Source organism: Chlorocebus sabaeus, chromosome 10 (assembly GCF_047675955.1).
Source record: "Chlorocebus sabaeus isolate Y175 chromosome 10, mChlSab1.0.hap1, whole genome shotgun sequence".
Classification (NCBI taxonomy): Eukaryota; Metazoa; Chordata; class Mammalia; order Primates; family Cercopithecidae; genus Chlorocebus; species Chlorocebus sabaeus.
Window position 1 is genome coordinate 61,708,975 of NC_132913.1, and position 20,694 is coordinate 61,729,668.

Here is a 20,694-nt window from a genome sequence, read left to right on the forward strand (position 1 = left end):
ACATAACAAAAATTATACCTCGAAATCAACAAACAACCATCAGGGAAATTTGGGCTGGCACATGGCTAGAAACATGATTATTACCGGATTCACTGATTTAATGTGGGACATAAGAAAATCAGTGATAAAATGGCTGATTACATTTTTTATTTGGAAAATCTGCCTCAATATGACAATAGATTATTCTAATAGGTCTTTTTCCACTGCTACTCATTTTACAGAATATTTTAGAGGAAAAAACCCTTTGATTTTTTTCTGAAACTAGTATATTACAAGGCTGGTTGGGTCTTCTGAAAATTGAATTGGCACATTATGTAACTGCATGGCATAAGAGAATGCCCAGGATTTGCAACCGGAAGACCTAGGTTTGGGTGTCAGTCACCTGCTAGTTGTATGACCTGGGATAAAATAATTACATCTCTGTAAGCCTGTTTCCTTATTTGAAAATGAGGATAATAATGTCTGCCTTACTCCAATGAGATAAGTATATAAGAAAGTACTCTGTAAACTATATAGTTACAAATGTTAGTTCTGTTTCATTATTGGCTTACTAATCTATGGGAGCATGAAACTACATACTTCTAGTTTATGTCTAAAGTAAGATATAGCAATATTTATCAGATATTTAACACCATGGTACTGAGTCAGTTCTAAGGTCCTTATACCATAAATACCTTGACAAGTGTACCTTATTAATTCTCCTGAGGAAATGGACAAACATGTTAACTCCTTGCTGTTTTCTTTCCAAAAGTCTTTATTTCCTTTTAAAATTCAATAACCTTAAAGGAACACCTATCTAGTTTCTGACTATTTGTAGCTCAATTATCTATGAGCCCAGTTTTTCCTGTCTCTTAAACCTCCAGCTTTACTCACAGTTATTTAACTTCTTAGGTGTTTCTCTATTTCTGGTAACAAGATAGAGGAAAGTCAAAAGTAGAGACAGAGGTGAAAAGTATAGTTAAACAGAATCTTTTTGGTACCAGTAGTGAAATAAGTTGGGGTTTGAGGGAAGAAGATAAAACTGCTAGATAAGAAACTTGAAAGTTAATTGTAGATTTCAATTGTATCCCTCAATAGGCTCAAGTCTCTGCTCAGAAGACATATCATCAGAGAGGCCTTCATTGACCACCCTACCTCAAATAGCACCTCCACATTCCTATCCCTCTACAGGACTTGATTTTTATGGCCCTTGCCACCACCTGACATGATTTTAATTTTATTATTCTCCCATTACAGTGTAAATTTAATATGTGCAATAACTTTGTTCACAGCTATAATCCCAATGGTTAGCACAGCCACTGGTACGAAACAGTTCCTTATTAGTGAATGAATGAATGAATAAATGAATGAATATATCGATAATATTCAGGTCCTCATACTTGATAGATGATCAAAGTATATATAACTTTAATTTAAAATATAAAAATGTAGCTACTAGGTATACATTTTCTTGGTGACAGAGTGTTCTGAAATATAGAACGTTTCCTTTCAAGATACGTCAATATCCCAAACTGGTATGTTTACTGTTTCATTAGGAAAACATATATGCATAGAAACATCAAATTAGGCTGCTGAAAGAGTTAGAAATATAAAAAACGAAAAGTTAGAAAGGTAAAAAAGCTCTCACCATTTTTGTTCTTAAATAAGAAATTAACTGCAACTAAAATACATTAAAATTTTGAATAACAAGCTCAAAAACAATTTTTTTAAAAATTTGAGACAGGGTCTCACTCTGTTGCCCAGGCTGGAGTGCAGTAGTGTAATATTGACTCACTGCAACCTCTGCCTCCTAGGCTCAAGCAATCCTCCTGCCTCAGCCTCTTGGGTAGCTGGGACTACAGCCCTGTGCCACAGCAGCTGACTAATTTTTTGTTGTTGTTATTTTTTATAGAGATGAGGTTTCGTCCTGTTGCCCAGGCTGGTCTCGAACTCCTAGGCTTAAGTGATCTGCCTGCCTCGGCCTCCCAAAGTACTGGGATTATAGGTGTGAGCCACCGCATCTGGCCCCAGAACAATTTCGGAATATTAAATAATACGTATTCTAGACGGTAAGAAAAATAAATTCCTTTCACAAACACTTAATAATAACTATTTTTATACAGACATAAATCTACTTTTTTAACATAATTTAAATCAGAATCGAATCCTTTCTAAAAATTAAGCTTCTTTCATATGTGCTTACTGGGAAGAAAAAAATACAATTAGGACTGTTCACAAAGGTTATTAGAATATGACCATTTATTTTAGGTAGATGTTTAAAGGATCCTCAAACTCTGAAGTTTAGGAAAAACTATGATTCATCCTAAGACATATTAGAGAAAAAAATGAAAAACTTCTTAGATATAAGAGTAAGAATCTGTCACTAACAAATGCCTAAATTAAAACTGAATTTTTTAAACACACGAAAAATAAAAAATAACTTACCTATAGGGTATCCCAATGCAAAGTCATTACTTTGTGTAGCAAAAATAGGGAATAGTCCAGCTTTGCTAAATCGACTATCAGGACTGGCAACCAATAAGGTTAATACACATACAATGAAAAATACAGAAGCTTTGGCAATTAAGATACTATATAGAAAGGACCAATCCACATTGGAAAAATTAAGTACAACCATGTTTTTGAATAATAAAGCTGGAAGTGCAAATCTGGAGACAAAATTTCCCAGGCCTTTGGCCTGTGTTGATGTTATGACATTGGCCCTTCCTGCTATGTAGCCACAAAGGACAATGCCAAAGCATTCCAGTAAGGCTGGAAAAAGCCTTGTAATTGACATCGAAGGTGGGTCATTAGTGGAATTAAATCCATGCGTTAAAGCTGTAGGCAAAGTCTTGGTCATATTGACTGCAATGGTTAAGTTCTCTGCAGGTAAATTAGAAAAAGAATTCATTTTCTTTCACCCTCCAACTCCAACCAGCTCTCTGGAAAGAAAGGAAGAAAGATTCAGTATGGCCATCAACAAGAATTCTAGTTGAAATAATACACTGGCAAACCTAGATTTATTTACTTATTAAATGGCCAAATAAATATACATACTTTCTTCAACTACCATCAGGGAAAATACAATGGAAAAAAAGTGGTGGGTTGCTAACAATAATCGCTTCACTCTCAAAGGCAGGTCAGCTCAAAATATTTATGTTGCTGTTCTATATTCAGTATTAGACATAAGTAAAATAAGATCTGCAAATATTAGAGCCGTAGTGATGCCCTGTGCTTCTCTCCAGTGATTCTCTCCACCAGTTGAGCTCTGCCTGGTGGATAAGGGCCTCGGGACCACACAGTCTCCACTGGATGTTCCCATGCATCCAAATTCTCTGGAAATTTCAGAAGTTCTTAAGGCTGCATTGAGGAGTCACCCAGGGACCAGAGTCCTTTCCGGCCCATGGTCATACTTGAGTATAGGATGGGAAGAAGAGTATAGTAGAGCACCACTAATCAACTTTAAACCAATAACTTTTTTTTTAAAGATAGGGTCTTGCTCTGTCTCCCAGGCTGGAGCAGTGGTGCAATCTCAGCTCACTGCAACCTCTGTCTCCTGGGTTCAAGTGATTCGTGTGCCACCATGCCCAGCTAATTTTTGTATTTTTGTAGAGACAGGGTTTCACCATGTTGCCTAGGCTGGTTTTGAACTCCTGACCTCAGATGATCTGCCTGCCTTGGCCTCCCACAGTGCTGGGATTACAAGCATGAGCCACTGCACCCAACCTGAACGAATTAACTTTTCTGTGTCTCACCTTCTTCACCTGTAAAATGGTAATAACAGTAATACCTACCACATGGAAACTTGAGATTATTCAACTGAAGTCTTTAAAATCACATCTGGAACAGAGTAATTACTTAATGAAAGTTAAATATAACTTTTGGTAGAATATGAGAGAGAGAAAAAAAAATGATGACATCCCACCAATATACCTTTAGTTCCTTCTATACCAGCCACACACGCTGGCCCCAGGGACTTTGTGCCACAGGAACTTTGCACATTCAGTTCACTCAAGTGTCACGGAAGCAGGGACTATGCATGTTTTTGCCCACTGTTGTGTCTTTAACATCTAGGACAGTACCTGGCACACATGAGACAGAAAAAAAATATTTTTTTAATGAATAACTATAATAACTTACACTTAAATAAACCTTTTACCCTTTCATGGATCAATGTTCTCTTTCAGGCACTATTTAGTTTATGGACAGAATTTTTTGTTTTCTGAATGATAAAGTATTATAAGTTTTTCACTACAGCAATAGAACCAAGAACACAAAATGTGTCTAAAGGTGTTCATGAAACATTGAAAAATACAAAATGTTTTGTAAAATGTTCTAAAGAGGTTCAGAAAATGCTAAAGCATGGAACAGATTCAAAAAACGAATAGTACAATAATTATCAGACTCCTTCTTGCTGCCAGGAACACAATGAACATGAGGTCTGGATAACTCTAAAGCTAATCGGCTTTTATTAGTATCTTGAAATTAAAATGATGACAATTGCCAATTTCTTTTTCTTTTTTTTTTTAGATGGAGTTTTGCTCTTGTTGCCCAGGCTGGAGTGCAGTGGCGTGATTGTGGCTCACTTCCACCTCCGCCTCCCGGGTTCAAGCGATTCTCCTGCCTTAACCTTCCCGAGTAGCTGGGATTACAGGCATGCACCACCACGCACGGCTAATTTTGAATTTTTAGTAGAGACGGGGTTTCTCCATGTTGGTCAGGTTGGTCTCAAACTCCTAACCTCAGGTGATCCACCCACCTCAGCCTCCCAAAGTGCTGGGATTACAGGTATGAGCCACCACACCCAGCCAACAATAGCCAATTTCTAAGTGATTACTCTGGGTTTACCATCTAAAGTAGACTTATATAAGGTAAAAAGTAAAAAGTTCATGCTTCTGGAAATTTACAATGCTCAGGTTAAGTCCTCAAACATCAACATCATGTTAAAAAGACTTAGATGGCAGCCCAGAGATCACCAACAACTGACACCAGGCAGGGGTATAAGGGAATTTTCTCTGTGCTACCCTTGTATAAACCGAACCATTTAAAAACCTTATATTTAATCTGGATTAGGACAAGTATTTTTCTACTAGAATTAGATAGGAGTGGTCAATATAGTATGTGAAACCTACAATACCCACATACTTGAAGTTTACCAAATAAGCATCAAATTATATCTTGGGAAAGCTACCGGTTGGTACAAATACCCATACTTGAAGTAAGGAGCTGGTAAACAATTAAACACAGGTGTTAAACATTTGGAGCCCTTAAGAAAGTGTGTACTTGGAAAGGCAGTGCTAAAGAAGAAAGTGATAAATTAGTCCAGTTTTCTATTCACTTTCAAAAGTGCCTAGAGTATTAACAACTCATTCTGCTTACAATCCCTTACTTGTACCACACGAGCATGTCAAGGCATTCCAGTAATTTCTTTAACCAACAGTTTTAACTAAACTAGTTGAAGTTCAGTGGAGAGTCAAACAGATTCTGGGCTTTACAGCTTATTAACTCATAAGTTACTTAGCCTTTCTGAACTTTTGTTTCCTCAACTGTAAAATGAGAGTAAAAACCCCCCTATAGGGGACCAGGCATAGCAGCTCACACCTGTAATCCCAGCATTTTGGGAGGCCCAGGCAGGTGGATTGTGTGAGCCCAGGAGTTTGAGACCAGCCTGGCCAACATGGTGAAACCTTAGTCTCTGTAAAAAATGAGCTGAGCATAGTCATGCATGACTGTTGTCCCAGCTACCTGGGAGGCTGAGGTGGGAGGATCACCTGAGCCTAGGGGGTCTCTGCAGTGAGCTATGATCACACCACTGCACTCCAGCCTGAGTAAGACCCTGTCTCAAACAAAGATCTCCTTAGAGACATATTGTGTGGATAGAATATTTTATATACAGCTTATCAGAGTAGGCCTTCAAGAAATGGCAGCAATTGCTATTGGGAACTGTTGTCTTACTACTAACGATGATAAAAAAAAGTAAACATGTTAGTTCTTCAAACATACCTGGTAAAATATCCACCAACTAAAAATAGAGGGATGGGATGTGTCACAAATTTATCAGTTTTTGTTTTATACCAAACAATTAAGACAAATTGAATTTAATTTGGTTTGATCGTAAATGGTTAACAGTGAAGGCAGAGCTCTTCATTTTTCTTAGGGTGATGGTCAAATAGTTGTAGCAATGTCCAGGATTAACTTTCAATTCGTTGAAAAATTTAAAAAAAAAAAAAAGGGGGGGGGGGGGGTCGGGCGTGGAGACTCACGCCTGTAATCCCAGCACTTTGGGAGGCCGAGGCAGGCATATCACCTGAGGTCGGGAGTTGGAGACCAGCCTGGCCAGCATGGTGAAACCCTGTCTCTACTAAAAAGACAAAAATTAGCCGGGCTTGGTGGCAGGTGCCTGTAATCCCAGTTACTCAGGAAGCTGAGGCAGGAGAATCGCTCAAACCTGGGAGGCAGAGATTGCAGTGAGCCGAGATCCTGCCATTGCCTTCCAGCCTGGGCAACAGAGCAAGACTCCATCTCAAGAAAAAAAAAAAAGTAATCTGCCCTCCCCATGAGGTTTATTTTAGTGTTTTTCAGTATTATAAAAGAAATACCTGCTAAGGTAAAGTCAAAATTATCAAAATGACTTAAAAAGTTTTACTTCATCCTAATCTTTTTTAAACGGGAAGATAATATGCTTTCTAAAGCATATTTTAAAATGAACAGGAACCACAGCAAGGGAAGTTTAAAAAAAATTACATACAGCCTTTTCATCTATAAAAATAAAAGCTTGTTACAGAACAAACACGTTCACAGTAAAAAAAAAAAACAAAACCACTCGCTGAGGCACGAACTGGAGAAATGCTACTGTACTTACAAACCGCTTATAGCCACATCATACTTGGCTTAGATCACATAAACGAACCACTGATATTGTAAATAACTGCTATTAAGTGAAAATGGGAGGGTGGGGGAAAGGAGAGGGTTGACTAACTTCACAGAGAAAGCTTTAAACTCTCAGGCTATTTCTCAAACAGCTAACATCCTTTATCCTGTGGGATAAGTGTAATACAGTGTGGTACTATTAAAGCACTCGTCAACATCAACAGTCGCACCATTCACCCACTCCCACCTACTTGCTGGGCACCAAATGTCCTCCCCAGAGACCCGGGTAGGGAGCGCTGAGCGCTGCCTCCTTGCCTCATCTGCAGGGACAGACTGGCCCTCCAAGATAAGGGGCGCAGAGAGTTCCTAACCGAATAGGCTGCTCGGAGAGCAGCTGCCAGCCAACGCCTGGAAAGGCAGCAGTGGAAGTGGAAAGGCAGCCAGGGGTCTGTGCCTGGCGTAAGAAAAAGGTGGTCACTCGTCTTCCCAGGGCACGGGAGTCACAACGTCATGGTAACTAACATACCCCAAAAATGGGTAACGGAGAAAATTTGGCGCAGTGCTCCAGGTGCCTGAGCAGAAGCCTTCGGGAGGGCCAGATACTAAGGGTACCCTCGGGATAAAGGGAAGAGTCTAAGAATGACAGGCTGGACGCCCGTGCAGTGAGGAGCTTACCAAACTAGGGATGGCAGTTCTGTCTCCGGAGGGTACGAGACACCCCTTCCCCCGCGCGAGCCTTCCCGGGTGATCTCACACATTCCAAAGGCAGGCGCTGCGGGGCAGAGACAGCGGGTTCAGACAACGGGCCGCGGGGCCAGGGCGCAGAGGGTCGGCGGCTGCCCACGTGCCCAGACCCGAGGGGTAGGGGTGGGGGTACCCCGTGTCCGCAAGGGAGAGCCAGGACCGGGCAGGTCTGCGCTCCAGGGGCCCATCTCACCTGCTTCGTCTGCAACCTTGGGGTGGCGAGGAGAAGGGAGTTGGCGCTCTCAGGGGGTCAAGCAGGGAGAAGACCACCGTCATCTCCCGCTCCCACCCCTCTTCGCTGAGCGCAGCCGGGTGCCAGCTGCAGCAGCTTAGGCACGTTCGGATAAAGTGAGGTGGGGTAAGCCGCCGCGGCCCTGTCAGCTCAGCCCCGCGCCGGCCGCGAGGCCCCGCCCCCTCCCCGCCTTCGGTGCCCACCCCCTCCCAGCCCCGCCTTCAGGCCCCGCCCCCAGCTCCGAACTTCCAGCCAGACGGGCCCCTCCCCGCCCTCAAGCCCCGCCCACTTCCACGAGCCTCGAGCCCAGAGTCCTGGTCCCACCCTCAGGCCCCACCCACAGCCTCAGGCCTCCGAGCCACACGTTCCCCAACCCCGCCTTCAGTCCCCGCCCCCTCCTCCAGCCTCTGAGCCCCACGGTACCCGGCCCCGCCCTGCCGGCTGGGAACCACCCAGCCGCGATCCTCCGGGGCGGGACTTCCGGCCTCCCACCTCCCACAAAATGGTAGCCGTCGTGGGGGATGTTGAGTTTATTTTTCGTCTCCTTAAGCACAGACACAGAGCATGGTTGTCTTTCCGCTTAACCCCAACCTCGTGTGATCTGCCAGTTTCGCTCCTGATTAGCCTAGGACTTTTTATAGCATAGAGTTTTAAAGCAAGGGCTTAGAATCAGACCTGGGTCAAAATCCTGCCTTCCACCTTCACCAAGGCAGTGTGACCTTGACGTTCCTACATAAGAGATTAAAATGTAAACGCTTAGCCCTGGGCTTGCTTTAGAATCTGGGCCCTGTCCATAACTGCTTCTATTGCGGGGCAGGGGTAGGGGTGGGGGTGGGGGTGGGGAACTACATACATATCCTCTCAGTATACTGAAAGGAAACTGGTGGCGTTGATGGAAAACTTACGAAGCTTCTTGAAATAAAGGTATTGAAACCATCCTCAGGGTTTATAAGAATTCTGGACAAAAATATAATTAAGCATTAATCAGGCTACACGTTGGCCCACTTCCTTGTAACCGAAAGTCAGGTAGAGCTAGATAGTACATTTGCATCCCCGTTGTTCCTATAGATAGGTTTTCTGATGTTAGAGTCATAAGGCTTTTAAGAATTGCTCAAGATGTTTTTCAGACCCTAAGTTCCAGCGAAACAACTAATGCCAGCTAGCTGGAAGACCCCTGAAACAGAAGAAGGGAATCAGTATGAGAATACAGATTCTTCATCTCCCTGTCCCATGACTTCGCCCTGCAGTCTTCAACCAATTAATGATCTCCACACTTCAGACCACTCCAAAACCCTTAAGAACCTGAGCCTCAAAGTTCTCCTGGAGACGAATTTGAGGTTTCCTCCTATCTGTGTTTGGTGGCTCTATGATTAAACCTCTTTCTCTTCTGCAACCTGGTGTCACAGTGTATTAACTTGCCATGGGCCTCAGACAACAAACCTATATACAGTATCCCAAATACAATGCTCCACTTTGAAATCTGAAGAAATCCTGCATGAGTTAGTCTTTTGAAATAAAAATTATTTCAAATTTAAAAATATTTATATATGTTCCCACTTAAGATATCCACAAGCATTTGTTTACAACCTTTTACCTTGCTTTGCATCTTAAACATTTTTGTATGGCAATTTCCATGTCTTCCTATCATCTCGGCCATCTTAGTGCAAAGATACAAAATTGTGTGGCTTACTAAGAAAAATTACGGTAAGCTAAGGGTAGGTTAAAGGATCTGAAACTTAGCAGCAAAAAAATGAGCAGAAATTAAAGCTATAAAAAGGCATGGATCCTGCTCCAGTTTTCTTTGCTTCTCCTTTGTTCTCTGTCTTTCTCACTTTTAACTGCCTTCTTTGTTTCCCTTGAACCTGACTGCTTAAAAAAAAAAAAAAAAAAGAACATCTGAATATCTCAATTATCTCGAGGCTAAAAGGATTTTTGTTTAGGAAGTATGAAGATTAATTCAATTAAATAAATACTTCTTGAGCATTGACTACTAGGGGAATACTGGAAGATAGGCCTGGAAAGGTAAGTTATGGTCAACCTGTAGGAGGTTCCTTGGGTTAGTCTCAGAGTTTGAACCTTACCCTTTGGCCACAGTAAAACATTTAACTTTTCTTTTCCCACAGGAACATGTCAGAATGATTACACTATTTGTGGGTGTATAATCTGGAAGTTGTACCACGATTAGTTGAAAGAGAGACTGAAGGCAAGAAAAACAGTGTGGTGACTTGGGGAAGAACCAAGACATAAGGAAATGAAGACTTACTCTTGGGTGATGACAGTAAAAAGAATGGAATAGGTCTGAGAGACAGGAAAAGGGAGAACTGATGGGACTCAATTACTGATAGGGCTAAAGAGGAGGAAGGACACGGCGAGGAGGAAGGACACGGCGAGGAAGGAGGACAGGGCGAGGTGGCTCACGCCTGTAATCCCAGCACTTTGGGAGGTGAGGCAGGAAGATCACTTAAGCCCAGTTCACCAGCCTGAACAAACATGACAAAACCCCATCTCTGCAAAAAATACAAAAATTAGGCCGGGTGCAGTGGCTCACGCCTGTAATCTCAGCACTTTGGGAGGCCGAGCCAGGTGGATCACCTGAGGTCAGGAGTTCGAGACCAGCCTGGCCAACATGGGGAAACCCCATCTACTAAAAATACAAAAATTAGCTGGGCATGGTGGTGTGCATCTGTAATCCCAGCTACTTGGGAAGCTGAGACAGGAGAATTGCTTGAACCCAGGAGGCAGAGGTTGCAGTAAACTGAGATCACGCCATTGCACTCCAGCCTGGGTGACAGAGCAAAACTCGGACTTAAAAAAAAAAAAAAAAAAAAAATTAGCCAGGTGTGGTGGCACACACCTGTGGTTCCAGCAACCCAGAAGGCTGAGATGAGAAGATTGCTTGAGCCCAGGAGGTGAAGGCTGCAATGAACTGAGATCGCACCACTGCACTCCACCCAGAGCAACAGAGTGAGACCCTGTCTGAAAAAGACAAAAAATAAAAATAAAAGAGAGAGAAGGAAGGATTTAACAAGCTTATGTATTTCCTCATCCATTAAAATAAAGAAAAGAAATTGAACTAGAGAGCTTCTGGTATCTTGTCCAGCCATAAAATAATGTTGTTTTCTATTATTCTGTTATCTGAAAATAAAAGGAAGAACTATTTCAGTGGGAGAAGCAGTTTCAAGGAGAAAATAACAAATTTGATTTTAGACCTCAAATCTAAAACCTTGAGAAATTTTCTAGTTCAGTTTTCTTTCTTGAAGTTATCGCCCTCTCCATCTGAGATTCTATGAGATTAAGCAGTTGGTCTAAGAACACCCAACTAGTCTATGACAGAGAATGAGAATAAAAGCCCTCCTTGTCCTGTAAACGAACTGCTTATAAAGGCTTCAGCACATGTATGTAGAGATTTCCAGTAGACCCCTAGGGAGAAAACAGAAAAGAGAGAGAAAGAGCAGAAATAAAGACATGGTTTGAGAAGACATCCATACAGAATTTACGAAGTTTCTTGTGGGAACCTCATTGATGAGGTTTCCTTCCACAAAGCAGCTTGTGGAAGGAAACTCTAAGAACAAAATGTATACAAAGATGAAAGACTTCATTAAAAAGTCACCCTTAGAGAAGTAATTACCAATGAATGCCACGAGAAGCTAATTTAATTCCACTGCCATATCTGCTAATCATTCTGTGAGATGCTGACTTATTCTATACTATTAACTGGAAAAAAATGAAGAAAAACTAAAAGTAATGCAGAATAATGGAGGGAAAACTGCAAATTAATCATAACTTTCATTTACATGTAAGAGGGACCTATAAACTTCAAGCACACTGATATCCCCCTTTCCCTCAAGTCCCGCTGATCAAAATTGACAGGAGAAACAAACCAAATGGTTTGATACAATGACAAAGGTCATGTAGGATATATGTTGAGGCAATATGATGTACATGTGGATTCCTGCTGATTTTTATTTTTCCCAAAATGAAGTACTTCTAATGTTTCTATGAAAGTAATAAATAACAATGATAACATATTCAGATAATACAGAAAAGAATGAAGAAACTGAAAATCATACCTGTGGATAATTTCTTTAGTATTATACCATATATGTATCATTTTATGCAAATATAGATTATTTAAGAAAAATAGGATTATACATACGATTTTCATACACATGATTTTTAGTAACTTTTTATTTAATAATACTGTTATAATCCATAAACAATTTATTCATATAGATAGATTTATTTATATCATTTTAAATGCCTATTAAATATTCCCTAGCGAAATTTTGAGGATGATCTTCCTTGAAAAAGGGGAAACTGGGCCATCTATAAAGTCTAACCAAAGTTGAGTAAAGAATAGACAAATAAAAGACAGTGACTTAAAATGTGCTGTTTGGGCGCGGTGGCGGGTGCCTGTAGTCCCAGCTACTCGGGAGGCTGAGGCAGGAGAATGGCGAGAACCCGGGAGGCGGAGCTTGCAGTGAGCCGAGATCGTGCCACTGCACTCCAGCCTGGGCGACAGAGTGAAGACTCCGCCTCAAAAAAAAAAAAAAAAAAAAAAAAAGTGCTGTTTGAACATGTCTAATATGATGCTAAATTTTGTTTAAAGACTTTTAGTTTCTTTAAAACTCCCCTTCCCCTTCCCAATAGCATCATTTTCTCTTTAGGGATTCATGTTTCCAGAGAAGTTGACTTCACTCTCCCTTCAGAGGTGATGTAACTAATGCAGGCTGTCCAATCAGTATATTTCATCCCTTTGCACTTAATGATTAGTCAGGGTGGGCACTGATCCTAAAGTAGCTCAGTTGAATAATTCTCAGGACTTTTGCAGAGAATGCTGATATTCTCTTTCTTGCTAGACAAGAGGAAGATGCTGACAGCCATTTTAGAACCATAAAAGAAGCCAGTCTTAGAATGGTTCAGAAACCAAGGTAGGCACAGCAGAGAGAAGGAAATTAACAGGGACCTTGATGACATGTTGAGTTGTGAGATCAAGCCCCACCCGAAGCAGCCTCACTGGTTGGCCTGTGGACTCTTCATTCATGTGTACCAATCAGTTTTCTTCATTGTTTAAACAAGTTTGAGTTGGGTTTTCTATTACTTAAAATCAAATGCACAGGAAAAAATGCTAAAGGAAAATGCAACAGTAATTCTCTCTGAGTGGTAAGAATACACACGATTTAAATTTTTTTTTTCTGTGCAGAAAAGTTTCCCTTTTTCTTGATAAAATTAATATACAAGTATGTATTTTGGCTATATGGAAATCTTCTAAAACAAATTTTAAAACCATGATTGTGTATTAAACCAGGAAGATACATGAAATCCACCCATAAAATAGAATGATTTAAGAGCACAGATATGATGACCTTAGAGAAGACAAATGACCTATGACCTTAGAGAAGACAAAGACCTTGCTTTTGTTGATCTTTGTATTCTCAGCATTTAGAATAGTGCTTTCCCTGACATATGGTAGGCATTCTGTAAATGGTTTTTGAATGATTGAATAAAACATAATTGCCTATCAGCTATCTAGGAAGTTGGATTGTAACTATAGGAAGTATTTGATACAAGCAACTGTGACATAGCTCTTTTACAGTAACTGGATTTCTTATTTCCAGCTTTTCACTTGGCCTAGTTTTATAGCTTTATTTACATATTCCCCCAGGCCAGACACAGTGGCTCACGCCTATAATCCCAGAATTTTGGAAGGCTGAGGTGGACAGATCATGTGAGGCCAGCCTGGCCAACAAGGTGGAACCTTGTCTCTACTAAAAATGCAAAAATTATCTAGGTGTGATGGCGCGTGCGTGTAATCCCAGCTACTTGAGAGGCTGAGGCAGACGAATTGCTTGAACCGGGGAGGCGAAGGTTGCAATGAGCCGAGATCGCGCCACTGCACTCCAGTCTGGGCAAAAGAGCAAGACTTCATCTCAAATAAATAAATAAATAAGTATTCCGCCAAATTATTGACTTCGTTTTGTGATTGTAAATGCTAGAATTAAATAATTATTTCTGATCTGTCAAGTTAAAGCCCTATTATCTTTTAGCATACATATATATGTTTATGTGTGCATAAATATACAATAACTTTTTTCTCTTTCAATTTACTACTGAAATATTCTCACAAAAGCAATAAAGTGGAACCTAAACATCTCATGTGGCTATTGATCTTGTTATTGACCCCAAGAAAGGCTCAAATGTGATTAAATGGGCAGAGGCTTTTGTCCAGGCCAGCACTTAAGAAGTTAAGCAGAGGCCAGGTGTGGTGGCTCACACCTGTAATCCCAGCACTTTGGGAGGCCAAGGCAGGTGGATTACTGAGGTAAGGAGTTCAAGACCAGCCTGGCCAACATGGTAAAACCTTGTCTTTACTAAAAATATAAAAATTAGCCAGGTGCAGTGGAGTGCGCCTATAATCCCAGTTACTGGGGAGTCTGGGGCAGGAGAACTGCTTCAACTTGGGAGGCAGAGGTTGTGGTGAGCCCAGATCATGCCACTGCACTCCAGCTCGGGGCCCACGGAGCAAGACTGTTTAAAAGAAAAAAAAAAAAAGTTAAGCAGAAAAACAATGAAACCAGAATTAGGTTATGAAACTGAAAGTTAAATCGGTGACTTACATAAGATAGGCTGCAGAAATCACAATAGAAGCATGGTAACTTTGGGGGCCCCACCAGTCTGTTTCAGGACTTAGCTTCTTGATATTTGTGGTTTTGTTTTGACCACTTTTTTTATTTTTTTAAAGGAGTGAGAGAACAGGAACATGAAAATGAAAAACAAAAAAAATGCACTTGTTCCTACTTCTTTTTTTTTTTTTTTTTTTTTTTAGACAGAGTCTCGCTCTGTCGCCCAGGCTGGAGTGCAGTGGTGCGATCTCGGTTCACTGCAAGCTCCGCCTCCCGGGTTTACGCCATTCTTTTGCCTCAGCCTCTCGAGTACAGGCGCCCGCCACCTTGCCCGGCTAATTTTTTGTATTTTTAATAGAGACGGGGTTTCACCGTGTTAGCCAGGATGGTCTCGATCTTCTGACCTCGTGATCCGCCCGTCTCGGCCTCCCAAAGTGCTGGGATTACAGGCTTGAGCCACTGCGCCCGGCACTTGTTCCTACTTCTAAATTGTTCATTTAAAAGTGGGCTCACTAACAAATTTATTTAATAGGCAGCCTTTAAAGAAATAATCTTTTAACTGTGCAGAGCATTTTCTAATTTGAATAATGCCTAAGGTGAAAAACTAAAACTAACCAACATTGTAAAATACAAACAGGAAGTGGAGAAATCTCAGATTTTAACCTTGACTTTAGGTTAAGAATGTTTTTAGCTGATTCTAGTTAAAACATTTTTGAGTAAATAGCTAGCTCAAAAAAAGGCTATCACATCCTCAGCACAACAGTGAAGCACATACCTCAGATGCATTCTTCTAGTAGAGGAAATGTTTTAGGGGTTCCAGTCTCTTTCCCTCCTTGAAGGGGCAGGTCCTCTATCTGTGTTGATTTCTATAGTCTCCTCAGTGTCAGAACAGTATTTGGTAGAATAGAAAGTAGAAACTTGTTCAACTTTTGTTGCCCTACTAACTCTTACAATAGAGCTAAATAAGTTGGTGACATTTTTGTATTTAGAGAATCACTCAAAACAGAAACACCTGTTCTTTTTTTTTTTCCTTGAGACAGGGTCTTGCTCTGTCGCTCAGGCTGGAGTGCCTCAGGCTGGAGTGGCACGATCATAGCTCACTGCAGCCTCAGCCTCCCAGGCTCAAGCGATCCTCCCACCTCAGCCTCCTGAGTAGCTGGGACCACAGGATGCGCCACCACACCTGGCTACTTTTCGTATTTGTTTTTGTAGAGATGGGGTTTCGTCATGTTGGCCAGGCTGGTATGAAACTCTTGGGCTCAAGTGATTCTCCCACTTCAGTCGCCCAAAGTGCTGGGATTATAGGCGGGAGCCACCACGCCGGGTCCCTGCTCTTTCTTAGACTGCTTCTTTCTGCTATTAACAAAAGTAACTGATAGAGAAGAAGTATCAACACTCAAGTGTCTACATGGCAGCAGAGAAACTAGACAATTTTTATAAATGACAGTGGCTGAAACAGAATAAATCATGGGGAATCATCATTGGTATTACATAGACTAAATATGATAGTGTTCCATTAATTAATTCTACAAATATTTAAATGGTCTCAGAATTCCAAACATTATTTAGACTTTTCTTTACCTTAACTCTTATGCAAGCTTTCCCTAGACCTTCCCAAAAAGTTGAGACAGGAAAGGAAACTTAAGGCTTCTGAACCATAATAACATTCACCAGGCCTTCTCACAAAGAGGTCTGGACACTAGATTGGAGATTGTTACTCTTGGAGAATAACACTGATGAAACTATGCTTCTCAGTGCAGTGTGAATTGGGGTCTCAGTCTCTATAGTCTATAGCTAATAGCATAATTAACTATATCAAGTCTGACCTATTATTAGTCCAAATGGCCTAAACCAAACACTGTCCCATAGGTTTATTGTACTCATATATTTTGGAGACAATAAGATGTTTATAGTAATGTTAAAACTTGAGGCCAGGCACAGTGGCTGACACCTGTAATGTCAGCACTTTGGGAGGCCAAGGCAGGAGGATTGCTTGAGCCCGGGAATTCAAGACCAGCCTGGGCAACAAAGTGAGCCCCTGACTCCACAAAAAATAAAATAATTAGGCAGATGTGGGAGTGCACACCTGTGTAGTCCCAGTTACTCGAGAGGCTGAGGCAGGAGGACTGCTTGAGCCCAGGAGTTTGAGTTGCAGTGAGCTCTAATCGCATCACTGCACTCCAGCCTGAGTGACAGAGTGAGACCTTGTCTCTAAAAAAAAAAAAAAAAAAAAAAAAAAAGGACAAAATTCCTAGAGGATTCTTAAAAATTTCTTTTCATATATTATCTCAGTGACTGGTCAAGGATTTTTCTTTTGTTGTTGTTTTAACCCAATAGTCTTTGTCAAACCAAGAACTGTTGTTGAAAATTTCAGCCCAACATTTGCCATAGTGAATAAATCATTTATCTTACAGTCAAAAGAAGATCAAATCTGAGGGCACTTGAAGCAGTTTTTAGAAATCTTCAAACCACAAGCAGACATCGCAGTGAGATTCAGAAGTCCCTATCTGAATCTGTCCTCACAACCACTTTAATCTCACCCATCCAGCCATGAGTGTCAAAAATTAGAGTCTGTAGGTAATGTTTGTCCAGAACAAATTTGTCCAGATTCCCTCTGTTAACTTCTGAAGGTGGTAAACAGGGAAGGAGCATGAGCTCCGTTACAGAGAACTTAGCCTGTGTGAAGGTTAGAAAGGAAAAAGCCCTCGTGGGAATAGCTAGACATTCCAAACAGCGTAGAACATCAGCAAGAGTAATAGCAAATGAACTGAAGAAGAGGCAGTTGTCTCCTCAGCTCTCAGAAAGGGAAATAACAGAAGGTTTATATCAGTCCCATTGAGGCTGGTGACCAATGGGAAGCGGTTGCTAAAGAGACAGCTGGTGCAGGGATTACTACAGGCAGGATGAGGGGAGGAGGGTATAGGTTTATGCATTTGCTCCCATTCCTTTTTTCCTCTTTTAGGCTTGATATGCTTCCAGGTTCTCCATCATTCTTTCTCTTTCTCAGCGTTTTCTCACCTTCTCAGTCTTCTCATTTCATTGTTACTACATGCTAGTGACTTGGTGCTACCAGGCTACCTGCTTGCCCCACACATTATTTGTTCAACATGATTTACATGTATGGGTTACTCGTCAAGAACCTAGGAAGGTCAAGTGAGCAAACAGATGGAAGAACAAGGGGGTGGGGACAGTCATAAGGATTGAGGGCTAATACAGAGCATTCTGCAGAAAGCTTAATCACAGTGAAGAATCCAAAAGTTCTGTCACAGTAGTTCTCAACTGGAGCTTCATACCAGAATCGCCGGGGGAATATAATTTTTAAAACATGGATGCCAGGGCCCAGCCAGACTTTACTCAATCAGTGTCACAGGAATCAGGTCCAAGCCTGTATTTTTTTTCCACCAGATTCTGCAGATTATTCTATTGCAAATTCCTAGTTAAGAAATTCTCATTTAGGGACTAAACTAGAAATTATGTCTTTTTTTTCTTCTTTTAAGAGACGAGGGCTTGCTCTGTCACCCAGGCTGGAGTGCAGTAGTGTGATCATAGCTCACTGCAGCTCCGAATTCCTGGGCTCAAGTAATCCTCTTGCCTCAGCCTCGGAGTAGCTAGGTGTGCACCACCACACGCAGCTAATTTTTCTTTGTAGAGACAGCGTCTGGCTATGTTGACCAGACTGGTCTTAAACTCCTGGCTGCAAGGAGTCCTCTTGCCTTGGACTCCCAAAGTGTTGGGATTATAGGTGTAACCCACCATGGCCAGCCTGTTAGTCTGTTTTAAGAGTAAGCAGGAATATTTATCTTAGAGGAGGGCAAAAAAATTTTTCTACCGGCTCAGTGCTCATTGGGAGAGATACGTTTTCATTATTTAAAAAGGGAACATTGGGTCTGGCATTTTCCATTCGAAATCCATTTCAGTAACTATTTTCCTATGACATCGTTCCTCATGTGAAACCCATTTCTTTTGATTTGCTCTTTGTGGAGAAAAACAAAACAGTTGGCTGTCTTTGTTCCTTGTACACATATACCGTGTCTTCCCTATGATGTCATTTCCAAATCCCAGTCAGAAAGTTCGTATTATAGGTAAAACTGGGTAAGGTAATTTTCTGACACATTCAATAACTAAGCCAATACACTGAATGTGTTGTCGATTATGTAGTAAAACCCCAGTGCAGTCTTTCCACAATCTCTTAAAGCTTTGGTTTTTGAGAAACAATTATAATTCCTCTTATCTTTCTTCAGATATGTTATTTTCTAAAATTTGACTTTTTAATAATCTTTTCCTTTATAGTTGGTGCATTTCGTATCTTTTTAAAGAAATCCTTCCTTGCATCAAGGTCGTAATTATATTTACCTATGTTTTCTTCTGAAAGCTAAATGTTTTGTAAAATTGTTTTTCTTTGTACCAGTTTTCAATTCTCATCCGTTATTAGAGCCCCACTCTAGATCCAGAATGTAGAAAGTTTCTGTCCCACACAGAGAATAATACTTCTACAGCTCCTGCTAGAGTCTGGATCAAAAAACTCTCAATGTAGAATAAAGTAAAATAGGAGTATTCAAAGAGACTTTAAAATTTATAAAATGTGGTAAAAGAAGATAGCAGATGGCTGGGCGTGGTGCCTTACACCTGTAATCCCAGCACTTCGGAGGCCAAGGTGGGAGGATTGCTTGAGCCCAGGAGTTTGAGACCAGCCTTGGCAACACACTGAGACCCTGTCTCTATTTATTTAAGGAAAAAAGTGTGGGGGCGTACCAGGTGCGGTGGCTCACACCTGTAACTCACTTTGGAAGGCCAAAGCAAGGGGATTACTTGAGGTCAGGAGTTCAAGACCAGCCTGGCCAACATGGTGAAACCCTGTCTCTACTAAAAATACAAAAATTAGCTGCGCATGGTAGCACATGCCTATGATCCCAGCTACTTGGGAGGCTGAGACAGAAGAATCACTTGAACCCAGGAGGTGGAGGTTGCAGTGAGCCAAGACCACACCACTGTGCTCCAGCCTGGGTGACAGAGCGAGACTCTGTCTCAAAAAAAGAAAAGATAGCAAAGCAGTAAGGGCAGTATCAGCTAATGGAAATATAAATTATCTTAAAGCCAATCCTCCAGAAATACTGAAAGATGAGGCATTACGCCTTGAGAAGAGTGAGCAAATGCAGTATATGTGGTCTAATGGCCACTAGCCAAGTTGTGGATAAAGTTGCGGATAAACTTATTGCATGTTTGTCAAATGTCTAGCAGAGATATGCTTATCATATATTTGTCAAATGTCTAGCAGGGCCTTGAAGATACCCTTGAAGAAAAGTCACTTCACAGTCTCATGTCATGGCTAATAAGTAACCAGCTACTCAGAGTCAGGTGTCAGGTGAGGTGTTTCATGCCTGTAATCCCAGTAACTCAAGAGGCTGAGGCAGGAGGATCATTTGAGGCCAGGCATTCAAGATCAGCATGGGTGACAGAGTGAAGCCCTGTCTCTAAAAAAACAAAAGTCAAAAAACAAAGTCATCTCAAGGACAGAACTCTTTGGTGGCACACTCCTGTAGTGCTAGCTACTCAGGAGGCTGAGGTGGGAGGATCACTTGAGCCCCACAGTTCGAGGTTGCAGTGAGCTATGATTGCACCACTGCACTCCAGCCTGGGTGACAGAGTGACGGTCTGTCTCCAAAAAAATTAAATTAAAAATAATTAAAAATAATATAAGAAAGAAATCCTTGGATACAGTTCCTAGAAAGTGTCCCACACAGCTGAACTCTGCTATGGCTCTGTCCTCCCATGTCCACCTGCTCCCTCAGGTCCTTGGCTCAACTTTGGAACTGGTTGTTGTACTTTGGGCTCCAACCCTTGTGCCGCTCTGTGAACATCTATCACCTCCTGTCTTCTACCTGCCCCAGTGGTGCTGCTCTATTACTGACTTGACTCACTTGTACACTCAGAATCAGAGGGCCTTCATGATCCCTAATATCACCTCAAGCTGATACAAGTAAGCTTCTAGCCTTACCTGACCTGCTGTTACCTGATGGAGACTATTGCTTGTACTGGTAAAGCCAAACTGTTATGAGGGCTCCACATACTCAAATGTATCTTAAGGTCCATTTGACAGTCCTCTAGCAAAGGAGGCATTTCCATAGATATGAAATCATCTGTTTTCAAAGGCGTGACCTGTGTTAGGCTACCCTGGGCTGAGTAGGCCCATCCTTTGTGGGAAGGCCTATTTTCCTCCCACCAAGTGACTCGGATAGTTTGGTGGGT

At 41.4% G+C, this 20,694-nt stretch overlaps 2 protein-coding genes across 4 annotated transcripts in view; both read right to left on the reverse strand.

Annotated features, from left to right (window-relative positions):
* Positions 1 to 7,996, reverse strand: part of GPR155 (G protein-coupled receptor 155) — a 52,007-nt gene extending 44,011 nt beyond the window's left edge. Inside the window, exons 1-5 of one of the 3 annotated variants that reach the window (XM_038001910.2) lie at positions 7,787 to 7,996; positions 7,525 to 7,621; positions 3,913 to 4,061; positions 3,774 to 3,819; positions 2,425 to 2,921 (exon numbers count right to left, since the gene is read on the reverse strand). In XM_038001910.2, coding sequence (XP_037857838.2) covers positions 2,425 to 2,890 — 466 coding nt within the window. In that variant the 5' untranslated portion in view covers positions 2,891 to 2,921; positions 3,774 to 3,819; positions 3,913 to 4,061; positions 7,525 to 7,621; positions 7,787 to 7,996. The remainder of the gene's footprint in view (positions 1 to 2,424; positions 2,922 to 3,773; positions 3,820 to 3,912; positions 4,062 to 7,524; positions 7,622 to 7,786) is intronic. The other 2 variants (XM_007965401.3, XM_007965402.3) reach the window with 2 other exon arrangements.
* CIRSR (corepressor of RBPJ and splicing regulator) overlaps positions 1 to 20,694 on the reverse strand; it is a 501,165-nt gene that overhangs the window by 122,254 nt on the left and 358,217 nt on the right. The window lies entirely within an intron of this gene.